We start from the raw sequence: 13740 nt of genomic DNA on the forward strand, positions 1-13740 counted from the left end.
AAATCTTTAGGTCTGTATTCTCTTTTTTAGGGAGGGGGGATGTTAATAGTGATCTAGTCATTTCAAAGTTTGTGAATTCAGTATAAAGCGGAATTATGAAACGAGTATTGTTTAATCTTCTCTTTTCTCAAAGGGGTACTTGTAAAGTAGAGGACTTTTGATATAAATGATTATGTCCATTTCTGATTCAGTTCATCCTTTTGTATGATGTGGAAATCCAGAAAAAAATAATAATTTTATTGATAATTTTTCTTTGCTATGTAGGGCTTCTGGGTTTCGCTGGTGGAATACAATCAACATATTCTACAATGGAATTGAAACCTCATCTAAGAAAATACTATGCTAAGTCATTAGCTAAACTACAAATTGAATTTGTAACGTCCATGCCACCGAAGGTTAAGGATTTAATATGTCTGCTGAAATATTGGAAATATACCGAAGAAGTGAGTTAACCAATTATACCAACAGTCGAGTACAAAATATTTAGCTTTGTCTGCAAACTTAATCTCGTATATTTTGGCCAACAGGAACGTAGATGTACTAGTATGCTTGTTAATTATGCTATTCTAAGAACGGAAATTGTTCAGTTATTGCCTATTTAGAAGAATAGAGTATTTTGTTTTTTTGTATTTGGATAATAAATTTGATGTTATAAAGCATTTTTCGTTTGTATAAATTAACTTTCAAAATAATGGCATTTTCATAATTGATTATTGTAACGTTGTCTTGTAGGTTGAGTTAACATCTTATTGCATTGAACTACTTGTTATTCATATCTGGAGAGAAAATGGCAAGCCAAATATCTTCACAATGAAGCAACTAATGATTAAAGTCGTTACATTACTTGTAACTTTTGGAGAATCGACAATTTCCTTCAGCGATCATTATACTCCTTTAGATTACATACATGAACTTGGGAGGTGAGTGTTTTGGAGTAAATATCAGTTTGGGGAGTAACATAAAAATAAAATGTGACTGATTCGTTTTCTATGAATCTTTTTATTTATAAATTCAACATTTTAAAGAAATATGGACGAGGCAGTAATCAAATAAACTCATCAGATACCAGGACTTAATTTTGTATATACGCCAGACGCGCGTTTCGTGTACAAAAGACTCATCAGTGACGCTCGAATCCAATTAAGTTAAAAAGGCCAAGTAAAGTACGAAGTTGAAGACCATTGAGGACCCAAATTCCGAAAAGTGTTGTCAATTTTGGTCAAAAGCCGGAATGCATAATTGGCGTATTAATTCAAATATATTCATATGGACGCAAGGTGCGGAATTAGTACTTCAAGGTGTAAAATAAGATAGAAGGTTCCAAAAAGTACCAAATATTTGATTAATACAATATGAGAAATCATGTCCCAAGTTTTTATTTTTAAAAGTGATATAAAGTCATAGTATTTAATTTGATGACGTGATATATTAACTTACTGTGAATGGAAGAAGTCGCTATTTCATTTTGCTGCTAATTTGAACGAGTAAACAGTTCACTATAAATGATATGCTGACACAAGAATAGCAATCTAGACATAATATGATTGTTAACAACATTGTGTCTGTTTTAAATATATATATTCTCCTTCCAATATGATGGATGGGTGAACTTCCACTGACAGCTCTAATATGGCCTATCTGGATAATGTTTTTCTACTTGGTTTCGATCTGATAAGTTTAGCCATTTCAATTCAACAGATTGTTTTGAAAAACTAAGGATTCTTATCACAGGTATTATAGATTACCTTAGCCGTATTTGGCACAACTTTTTGTAATTTTGAATTTTCAATGCTCTTCAACTTTGTACTGGTATGGCTTTATAAATATTTTGAAATGAGCGTCACTGATGAGTCTTATGTATACGAAACGCGCGTCTGGCGTACTAAATTATAATCCTGGTACCTTTGATAACTATATACTTATAGCGGAGAGTTGTCTCGTTGACAATTAAACCTCATCTTGTTTTATATTCAATGTTAATGTGATATGAATAAGAACCCTGCTTTGCAATAGACTTACAAACTGACCCATATGTTTTTGTTCTAAATTTGCGAGTATACAATATGCACACATTAAGATGTAACTTGAAACAGAAATTACCAGTTTTCAACGGCTACTAGTCATGATGCTTGCCACCTTGAGACCAGAAATGGTGTATTGTAACATGAAAACCCCGAACTATTTTAGTCATTTATGTTTGTAAATAAAATTATCAAGATTTATTTTACTAAATCTGTTCCTTCCTCAACATGATTGCAATACTGTTTAAAGGTTTTATATATCTCTGAATACTTTTATTTTAACTTCATACTTATAAATTCACAGGACTCCCCCATATGTTTTGGACCCATCTAATCCATACCATGACGTAGCATCTGATCCGAATATGTCTACAGATTGTTCCCGTATAAAATCAAAAGGTAAACAACTGCAGCGAAAACTTGAAGGATTGTCTGAATTTTCAGAATTATCAGAAGAAAGTGGTTGCGTGGTATCATAAAAAAAACTTTTTTGGAACTATTCATCACCTAATGATCATATGATCATGTCTGTTACTTTAAAAAAAATTAGTGTTTATCAAAATTCTGTCATGTTATTGTTATGCCCGTTTGTATGGGCATTATGTTTTCTGGTCTGTGCGTTCGTTCGTCCGTTTGTCCGTTCGTTTGTCCCGCTCCATGTTAGAGTTTTTAATCGAGGTAGTTTTTGATGAAGTTAAAGTCCAATCAACTTGAAACTTAGTACACATGTTCCCTAGTATGATATGGTCTTTCTATATTTTTAATGCAAATAAGGGATTTTACCTTCTTTTCACGGTCCGCTGAACATATAATGTGATAGTGAGTGAAGTTTGGCAACCGTGTACTATGGACATAGTCTCTGGCCTTTGTTAGTCTTGTATTATTTTAATTTTAGTTTCTTGTGTACAATTTGGAAATTAGTATGGCGTTCATTATCACTGTACTAGTATATATTTGTTTAGGGGCCAGCCGAAGGACGCCTCCGGGTGCGGGAATTTCTCGCTACATTGAAGACCTGTTGGTGACCCTCTGCTGTTGTTTTTTATTTGGTCGGGTTGTTGTCTCTTTGACACATTCCCCATTTCCATTCTCAATTTTATTGTTTCAAATATAATTACATGTGCAATCCATCATCACTTATAAAATGTATAACTAATATTATAAAATAAGGAGATCAATCGATCGGTTAGTGTTTAATTTATTAGATTATCGGGGCTGCCAGCTTTTATTGTTTGTGGAAGGACGGACTGGCCGGATAGAACCATCGATCTACGATAAGAAAACTAACAATCCTTTTCAATTAAGATTGTAGTCGAAGATCGTCGAACGCACCTGCACGTGATGGACTAGAATTCACAATTCAACTGTTGACAGGATAGTGATACAGCAGTTGAATTACTCATAACACTCTGTCACCAAGGCCCCTAAAAGAAGAAAAAGCGGCAAATGAGACAACAATCCACCAGAAACCAAGTGGCGTAGATGGTATCAATTTTAGGTACTCGCACGACCTTAAATGATTAGAAAGACCGCATACCGCATAGCAAGCTATAATTAAAGGCCCTTACATCACAAAATGTAAAACAATTTTAATGAAAAACCAACGACCTGATTTATACACAAAACATTAAATAAAGACATAGTTGATTTACAGAAAAGATTTTAAATTAATGTAATATGATATTGGGATATTTGCGATGTAATGAATCTCTTTTTAACCTAGAAAATATCGATTTTTATCTCCAATGATAGTCTGTACATAACAAACTTTCCAATAATATTCACCACTTTATTTTCAATTGTACATATCGATCCTAACATTTTGACATTGTTATGCGTTTACGAATTGATGGACGGTTCAAAATACAGGCACATCCTGCAGAAATTGGTTCTAACATAGATTTATTTTGATACGCGCCATCATTATTTATGACAGTTCGTAAAACATAAGTGTAAAATTTGATTTCTTTACATTTACATGTCTTTCCGAGTCGAAATTTTTTCAGACATTTTGCCTCAGTTATTTCCCTTGGAATTCTGTTTTCGTCTATATTCCGTACAAAAGTCCAAGGACATAACGCCCTCTGTGAATATCCTTGATAATTGAGTGGCACTCTACATTTAGTTGGATATAAAGGTCTGCGTTTGATATTGACAAATGATTGGTTAATTGATTCTAATTCGCCGTGTTCATAATTCATTACAGCACCTGGAAGCATATACTGGGTTTCTTGTGTCAGACTTTGGAACGATCTGGTTTTATTGCATTGCCCTCTGATAGTACTGCATACTGCGTGTACAAAATATAAAGTAAAACAAATACACCAATAACAAAGCTGAAATGATAAAAAAAAACATATGCATGTATTATCAATAAATTAAATATCTTTTAATTCCTTCTCACAATTTACATACAGTCGGAATAATCAAACAACAGTTTGTCAGAGAATACAAGTCTGTATAGAGCAGCAGTAGTATTATAACTAGCACTTATACTTTATCGTATATACAACAAATATGAAAAGAATTCAAAATTGAATTAGAGTTCCAATGGGTTGACAGTAAAAAGAAATATAAATCTACGTTTACGATATGATCATAAGTATAATGTCTAATGATATAAGACTAAATGAATTTATTATAAAATTGTGTTGTTAGGAATTGGTGTCTCAATAATACTTTATTTGGAGGGGTTCGTATTGTTTATTCTTTGGTTTTCTATATTGTGTCATGTGTTCTATTGTTTGTCTTTTTCATTTTTAGCCATGGCGTTGTCAGTTTATTTTAGATTTATGAGTTTGACTGTCCCTTTGGTATCTTTCGTCCCTCTTTTATTCATCAGACCATCTTTAATATCATATAAAATCCTCGAAGATTGACCGATATGATCGACTCAGTGCTATTCGATGTTCAATTTTTTATATTTTTTTCTCTCTCTGTTTTTTTTCGAAAAAGGTTGCAGAAATTAAAAATTAAATAATAATGGTTTTTAATTCACATACTAGTAGTTGGTCGATTTAAAAAGCCAATGTATACTAATACTCTAAGTTCACTTATATCATGTAAAAACTATGTATAAATGTTAATTCAACATTCTTATACAGGACTCGTTGAGCCAAAATGTAATGAAATGACAATTCAGAGTTGAATTATTCAACTATCAGTCTATCATGTATATTAATTTTCGATTCCATATACTGTAACAGCATGCAGAATTTCATTAATATCCGTAAGGTCGTCTATTCTACATGCTTTCCTTATAATTTGTTGTTTTTAGTTAACATTTAACCTTTAAAAAGGTTCTGTTATATTATTTTTTTATACACAATAAAAAAAAAAGGAGATGTGGACCGGTATGATTGCAAATGAAATAACTCTCCATGCACAAGAGACCAAATGACACAGAAATTAACAACTACTGTTATAAATGTTTTTTTACTGTACGGCCTTCAGCAATGAGAAGAGCCCATACCGCATAGTCAGCTCCGTATGACAATGTAGATCAATTCACATAAGAAAACTAACGGCATAATGTATGTAATTGTTTTAATCAGATAACATTGTGTTGTATTGTCTACAGTATATAATTGTCGTTACGCGGTATAGCTCTCTTTTTAAAAAGGGAAATATATATAGTCACTGTGATAGTATTAGCTCTTCCGTATACATTCCACAATACAAATAGAACAGAGTTTAATCTTTGTCCGTTGTCGCTTAATCTAAGATACACATTATTTTACATGTGGGAAATTTGCATGAAGAAAAGTTCATCAATAAGAATATAGCACTGCAGCACTGTGGAAATTACTGAGAACGTATATGTAGATTTTTCACGGTTTACATGTGTCATTTCTTATTTTCAATTGATAGAAATGTATGTAACGCAAAATCAATACGTCTTTAACTGTTACAAACCTTGTAAGTATCCATGATTAAAACTGTATGTCAACACTTCTAGATTCCATGTGCTTGAGATTCCGTAAGTACGGTTTATATATGACACTTTCACCAGTAAAAAAAATATTTATAAAGGGTTATGTGATAAGAATATCGTCGGAAGAAAACACAAAAAGAGAAGAATGAACATCCTCGTTGCTGATATGTATAGAAACAATGAACGTTCAATCAACAATAAAATGTCATTTCCTTGAGCTTTGGCCACTGTAATTACATGCTATTGTCACAGATTGATTTTAAAATGCTGGTCATCCGGGATTATTTCAAATAACCAGAGACAAATGACGTTGTACAGGGGAAAGTACACTTAAATAAATTTTGCAAAAAAGGAAAACACTTTTCGAGTCATATGAATGGCACATCATGCCAACTTAAAGCACGTGTTATTAAAATTCAGTAATGTAACCATAGAAACCCCAAAACTTTCTCTCAACTATTTTTAAACAAATCAAATGTGCCTTTGAAGTGCGATTCAAAATGTACCACCACGAAATGGCATATTAACAATATTCACCAAATCACTAAACTTTAAATAATTCAGTGGGAGGACATCACATAAATAGCGACCCATAAAGTGATACTGCCAACTTTTTTTTTTATCATTTTCCCGTAAAAAATATCCTGTAGGCCTATGAAGCCAGGATATTGTAAATAAAGGAACAAGTTGATAAGAAGAGGGGCACCTTTGGTTCCATTGCAATGTCGAAGTTTTGTTTAAAACGTACAAAGTATGCTGCAATCAAGGATTTGTATAGTTAGAACTATACAAATCCTTGCTGCAATCAAGAAATCAGGCACATGATCTTGATAATATCAGTGTCAGAGAATGTCTTGTTTGAATAAGAATGGGTTTTATTTCAAGTAGAGGTATAGGTAGCAATACACAGTTAGGAAAAAAACTTAAAATTGACACTCATAATTTTTAAACACCCTCCGCTTTCCCCTCCTGTCTAACAAAGAAGGCTTTATATGTGTGTTATGCATGTATATACTTGTAGAATGAGAATCTTCTATAGATTTGATTTCTAATGGTCATAAGGGTGAAATATAATTACTTTTGGGTGTAACCATGCCAACAATCTGCATTTCTTAGATACAAAATATAGCAAAAAAGGGGGGTGAACATGTCACAAAAGTCTCCAAAATTTGGTCTAAAGGAAAATTTCAATGAATTGCAGTGATACCTTTCCTGAATCCATAGGTTTATATCTATCAAGTGGTCCAAAAAAAATCATATGTCTTCCTGCTCGTTTTTCCAGAAAATTGAATTGAAAAGATCGAGCGCAAAATCTTTGTTGATAAACACTACAATAATTTATGGACCTATGAACGGTACGGATAGGAAAATACGGACTGTCAATCATTGAAATGGCCTATAAAACATGTTAAAATCAATCTAGATGTTCATATAAACCCACTAAGAAGGCTATATTATTCTTCAATTATCTAAAAAATCAATTTTATTGTACAAAAACTTTAATATTTAAAAAATTCACAGGGGCCATAATGCGAATCTAAACTTCTAACTGTGTATTGCTACCATACCTCCCGAAATCAAGATATTGGTTTCTCGGCGTACGTTGGCCATTATATTTATGAAACAAAGCAGGACCTATAGTCCGATTTGTCTTTAAGTTTGAAATGGTAAATAATAATGTGTTAAGGGTTGAAAAGTAAAATGTTTTAGTTATTGACAAAATGAATAAAAGGCCATATAGACTTTCATTGTAAATATCTAAACGGATCATCGGAATCGATTGGATCTTACAAAAGTTAGAGTATAAATGAAAGTTTTGAATGCTTATATATAACTGCATAGTTTTAAGAACATTTTCTAAACTTATTCTACACGGCATCTATGTGTATCATGTGTGTGTCGTCGATGATAATCTGATAGAAAAGGCAAATTAATAATGGGAAATAGAATATTTCGATTTAACATATGCCAGTTATTGGAAAGAACCGTAACAATAAAGGCGTGATCTAAATAGAGATTATGGGGGGGGGTTCAGATATACTAGCAGCTAACAGTTACAGGAGGACCCTTAAGGCTTTATAGCTGACAATGCGGTATGGGTTTTGTTCATTAAATTATTGAATGCCGTTATGTGACCGGGTGTCTTTATTGAATCGTTATTTACTTCTGCTATTTCAGTGATATCCGGTGTAAATGGTCTCATTGACAACTTTATCACATCTTCGAATTTGTATAGTACATTTTTTTCCTCAACATGGTGAAATTTCGAAAATAAGAAAACCGAATTCGAAAATGATCATTGATCATCATTGATGATACAGTAACTGATCATAACTGACATTCTAAAGATATCTTTAATAAGTTTCTTTTTGCCAATTCCTTCAGTCATGTCATTTATTGATGAGGGCGTCGAATATAAATTATAATTTGATTTATAATTTCAACCGAGACATATTGTATGCCTCAGATACAAAATTCTTAATTTAGGAGGAAAAAGTAGTGTCATTTCCGAAATAAATCGTGATATATCCGATACAAACCGACATTTAGACATGAAAAGTAAACTTAAGAAATAATTCTTTCATGCCATGCTCTATGCTCATTTTAACATGGGTAGGCATTATATTTGTTAATATCTTAATACCGAGCGTTAGCGAGGTATTAAATGTTTACAAATATAATGCCTACCCATGTTAAAATGAGCATAGAGCATGGCATGATAGAATTATTTCGATTCTAATAGGAATATTTTGAACTTTTTTACTTCCTATAGTAGACGCTCGAAATGTCGCCATTTTGATTTGATGAACAAAAACCCCATAGAAAAATCATCAGTTTATCAATAAAAAAGAACAGAAACATTTAAACTTACTTTTAGAATGTTTTTATTTTATTTCCTAGCGAGAAACACCAACACAAATGTCCATTTTGATCTCTGGCGTTGTTCAAAATTCATCTGACGTTGCTTTTTCAATTGTGACGTCAATCACGTGCAGCCCATGTTCTATTCTAATTAGAGGATGAAATTTGAAAAAAAAAGGCAGGACAGGATTTTGAGTAAAAAAAAGGCAGGACCAAGCAACATAAGGAAACACCTTTCAATTAATAACACATTAAGAGGCAATGCCAGAGAAAACCAGGCAGAACTTGGAAATTTTGTTCAACAGCCTTTTTGAGATAAATGTGTTTTTGTAATGTATCCACCTTGTTTTGTTGGGAAATGACATTTTAAAAAGTCATATTGGGTTATTATGTATAAAAAAATGAATTTGATTTTTCAGTATTTGACTGCTTATATAGGGAAATAGGGGTATTAATTTCTCAACAAAAACAGCCTACAATATAACAATTGATATATATTCTAAAAGATGACCATGAATACAGCAGGAAATGATAATAACATCTTTGGTATCTGTTGATATGTAAATGTTCTAATGCAGTAAACTGTCAGGAAACAGCAGTTTATTTTCGTCTTTTTGGTGTTTAGACATACCAACAGTGATGCTCTTCAATTTAAAAACCGATAAAGGTTGTAACCAGCTGGTAATGTTTTGACGAGTTAGAATATCCCCCGATTCTACCACGAAGAACCACGATAAGCACCACGGACTTTATCAATAGAATAAATACATTTGGGCATCTATGAGTTATATAATGTATACGTAGAGATTAAGATACATCAAATAATCATGAAATAAAAAAAAAAAAAAAAAAAAATTAAATCGAGTTTTTTTTTATATGGACTAATCAAGGATTTGTAGACTATACAAATCCTTACAGAAATTAAGCACCACCAAAAAACAAACTTAACACCACGGGACGTAATTTCCCTCCCAATGGTCCAACAGACGGCTTTAGGGGTCTAAAACTCTCTCTAGGAGTCTTAGTTAGTTTGAAAGGCCTATTGGTTCACAAGCACATGTGGTCAAATTAAAGATCAATGGGTCTTTTAGGATATATTAAATTAAATACAGATTTAAGCACCACCAAAAACAAACTAAACACCACGGAAGGTAGCCTCCCTGCTTTCGGTCCAATAGACAGATAAAAGGGTTTAAAGCAGCTCTTTGGATTCTAAGTTAGTTTGTAAGGCTCTTTTGTCCATAGGAACCTGTGGTTCAGCTCCAAAGTCCATATGATATGGCGCTTTAGGGTATATTATATCAAATACATTTAAATACATATAAAAACCATCAAAAATGAACTAAGCACCACGGGAGGTGGCTTCCCTCCCATCACTCCAACAAACGGACAAAAGAGTCTAAAATACCCTTTAAGGGTCTACCATAGTTTGTAAGGTCCATTGGTCAATATGCACCTGCGGTTCAATCTATAAGCTCATTGGGTCTTTTAGGGTATATTTCTTTAAAGAAAAATATAAGCACCACCGAAAACGGACTTAGCACCACGGGAGGTGGCTTCCCTCCCATTAGTCCAACAGACAAGAATATTAGTGTATAACACTCTTTGTGAGTCTTAGTTGGCTTGTAAGGCTCATTGGTCCAGATGCACCTTGGGTCCAATCTACAAGTCCATGGGGTCCTTAAGCGTATATATAATTCAGAAAAATATAAGCACCACCGAAAAAAACATAGCACCACGGGAGGTAGCTTTCCTACAATTGCTTCAACTGACATGTATATGGGTCTTAAGAACTCAATTGGGGTCTAAGATGGTTTGTTAATCTCATTAGTCTACATGCACATATGGTCCAATCTACAAAAGAACTGGGATCTTTTGGTGTATATATCATTTAAGAAAAATATTAGCACCACAGAAAAAAAACTTAGCACCACGGGGGTTAGCTTCCCTTACATTGGTCCAACCGATTTGTATAGAGGTCTAACGTACTCTATTGGGGTCTTAATCGATTTGTTATGCTCATCAGTCCACAGGCACATATGGTCCAATCTACACAAGTACTGGGGACTTTTGGTTTTATATGTCATTAAGAATATTTAAGCACCACAGAAAAAAACAACTTAGCACCACGGGAGGTAGCTTGACTCCAATTGGTCCAACTGACGTGTTTCGGGGTCTAACGCATTCTATTGGGGTCTAAGATGGTTTGTTAAGCTCATTAGTCCACAGGTACATATGGTCCAATCTACACAAGTCCTAGAGTCTTTTGGTGTATATTTCATTTAAGAAAAATATAAGCACCACGGAAAAAAAAACTTAGCACCACGGGGGTTAGCTTCCCTTCCATTGGTCCAACCGACGTGTTTAGGGGTCTAACGCACTCTATTGGGGATAAGCTGATTTGTTATGCTCATCAGTCCACAGGCACATATGGTCCAATCTACACAAGTACTGTGGTCTTTTTGTGTATATGTCATTAAAGAAAAATATAAGCACCACAGAAAAAAACCTTAGCACCACGGGGGTTAGCTTCCCTTCCATTGTTCCAACCGACGTGTATAGGGGTCTAAAACACTCTATAAGGGTCTAAGCTGATTGGTTATGCTCATTAGTCCACAGGCACATATGGTCCAATCTACACAAGTACTGGGGACTTTTGGTTTATATGTCATTAAGAATATTTAAGCACCACAGAAAAAAAACAACTTAGCACCACGGGAGGTAGCTTGACTCCAATTGGTCCAACTGACGTGTTTCGGGGTCTAACGCATTATATTGGGGTCTAAGATGGTTTGTTAAGCTCATTAGTCCACAGGTACATATGGTCCAATCTACACAAGTCCTAGAGTCTTTTGGTGTATATTTCATTTAAGAAAAATATAAGCACCACGGAAAAAAAACTTAGCACCACGGGGATTAGCTTCCCTTCCATTGGTCCAACCGACGTGTTTAGGGGTCTAACGCACTCTATTGGGGTCTAAGCTGATTTGTTATGCTCATCAGTCCACAGGCACATATGGTCCAATCTACACAAGTACTGGGGTCTTTTGGTGTATATGTCATTAAAGAATAATATAAGCACCACAGAAAAAAAAACTTAGCACCACGGGATATAGCTTGACTCCAATTGGTCCAACTGACGTGTTTCGGGGTCTAACGCACTCTATTGGGGTCTAAAATGGTTCGTTAAGCTCATTAGTCCACAGGCACATATGGTCCAATCTATTTCAGTCCTGGTGTCTGTTGGTGTATATATCATTTAAGAAAAATACAAGCACCACAGAAAAAAAACTTAGCACCATGGGGGTTAGCTTCCCTTCCATTGTTCCAACCGACGTGTATAGGGGTCTAAAACACTCTATAAGGGTCTAAGCTGATTTGTTATGCTCATCAGTCCACAGGCACATATGGTCCAATCTACACAAGTACTGGTGTCTGTTGGTTTATATGTCATTAAGAAAATTTAAGCACCACAGAAAAAAAACTTAGCACCACGGGAGGAAGCTTGACTCCAATTGGTCCAACTGACGTGTTTCGGGGTCTAACGCACTCTATTGGGGTCTAAGATGGTTTGTTAAGCTCATTAGTCCATAGGCACATATGTTCCAATCTACACAAGTCCTAGAGTCTTTTGGTGTTTATATCATTTATGAAAAATATAAGCACCACAGAAAAAAAACTTAGCACCACGGGGGTTAGCTTTCCTTCCATTGGTCCAACTGACGTGGTTAGGGGTCTAACGCACTCTATTGGGGTCTAAGCTGATTTGTTATGCTCATCAGTCCACAGGCACATATGGTCCAATCTACACAAGTCCTAGAGTCTTTTGGTGTATATGTCATTAAAGAAAAATATAAGCACCACAGAAAAAAAACTTAGCACCACGGGGGTTAGCTTCCCTCCCATTGGTCCAACCGACGTGTTTAGGGGTCTAAGATGGGTTTTTAAGCTCATTAGTACACAGTCACATATGTTCCACTCTACATATCCATGGGTTCCTTACGGTTATATTTCATTATTAGCACCACCGAAAATGGACTTAGCACCACGGGAGGTGGCTTCCCTTCCATTTTTCCAACAAACTATTATATGGGTTTATAACACTTTTTGTGAGTCCTAGCTGGTTTGTAGGGCTCATTGGTCCACATGTAATTGTGGTTTAACTTTCAACTCCATATGGTGCTTTAGGATATATTACATCAAATACAGATATAAGCACCATCAAAAACGAAATAAGCACCGCGGGAGTTGGCTGCCCACCTATTGGTCCAACAAACGGGTGAAAGGGTCTCAAAGGGTTGGGTTAGGGTAAGGGTTAGGGTTAGGGTTAGGGTTAGGGTTAGGGTTAGGGTTAGGGTTATAGTCAGGGTTAGGGTAAGGGTTAGGTCTAGGGTTAAAGTTATGGTTAGGGTTACAGTAAGGGTTAGGGTAAGGGTTAGGGTTAGGGTTAGGGTTAGAGTAAGGGTAAGGGTAAGGGTTAGGGTTAGCGTTAGGGTTATCGTTAGGATTAGGGTTAGGGTGAGGATTAGGGTTAGGGTTAGGGTTAGGGTTAGGGTTAGAGTTAGGGTTAGGGTTAGGGTTAGAGTAAGGGTAAGGGTAAGGGTTAGGGTTAGCGTTAGGGTTATCGTTAGGATTAGCATTAGGGTTAGGGTTAGGGTTAGGGTTACATGACATAGCCCTAACCCTAAACCTGTTACTTTAATACATTATTCGTAGATTATAGATCTGCATTGTTTAATTTTACTTCTCTAGCACTTCATCATAACTCAACATTAGTATGAGGCTGAAATAACTTCGTGAAAATTATATATAAATAGCCATAGTCTGCTAGGCGCTGATCTCACTGCATAAATCCTTTACTGGATGTGTAAAAACCTGTAGTATCAAAGTGTAGCGCAATATATTTCAAGTCTTAAGATGACT

General features: G+C 34.8%; 1 protein-coding gene across 1 annotated transcript; it reads left to right on the plus strand.

Moving 5' to 3' along the window:
• Nucleotides 1–270: 270 nt before the first annotated feature.
• LOC134681942 (2'-5'-oligoadenylate synthase 2-like) lies at nt 271–2689 on the plus strand. Its single transcript, XM_063541567.1, has 3 exons — nt 271–443; nt 733–920; nt 2326–2689. Exons 1-3 carry the CDS (start codon nt 309–311, stop codon nt 2498–2500), a joined length of 498 nt encoding a protein of 165 aa, XP_063397637.1. The 5' UTR covers nt 271–308; the 3' UTR covers nt 2501–2689.
• The last annotated feature ends 11051 nt before the right edge of the window (nt 2690–13740 follow it).

This window comes from Mytilus trossulus, chromosome 8 (assembly GCF_036588685.1).
Source record: "Mytilus trossulus isolate FHL-02 chromosome 8, PNRI_Mtr1.1.1.hap1, whole genome shotgun sequence".
NCBI lineage: Eukaryota > Metazoa > Mollusca > Bivalvia > Mytilida > Mytilidae > Mytilus > Mytilus trossulus.

What these genes read in the sequence shown, in the direction of transcription:
- LOC134681942 (XM_063541567.1), top strand. Translation starts at nt 309, where the DNA reads ATGGAATTGAAACCTCATCTAAGAAAATACTATGCTAAGTCATTAGCT. An exon ending in ATTGGAAATATACCGAAGAA is followed by an intron (nt 444 to 732) that starts GTGAGTTAACCA and finishes GTTGTCTTGTAG; the next exon opens with GTTGAGTTAACATCTTATTG. An exon ending in TACATACATGAACTTGGGAG is followed by an intron (nt 921 to 2,325) that starts GTGAGTGTTTTG and finishes ATAAATTCACAG; the next exon opens with GACTCCCCCATATGTTTTGG.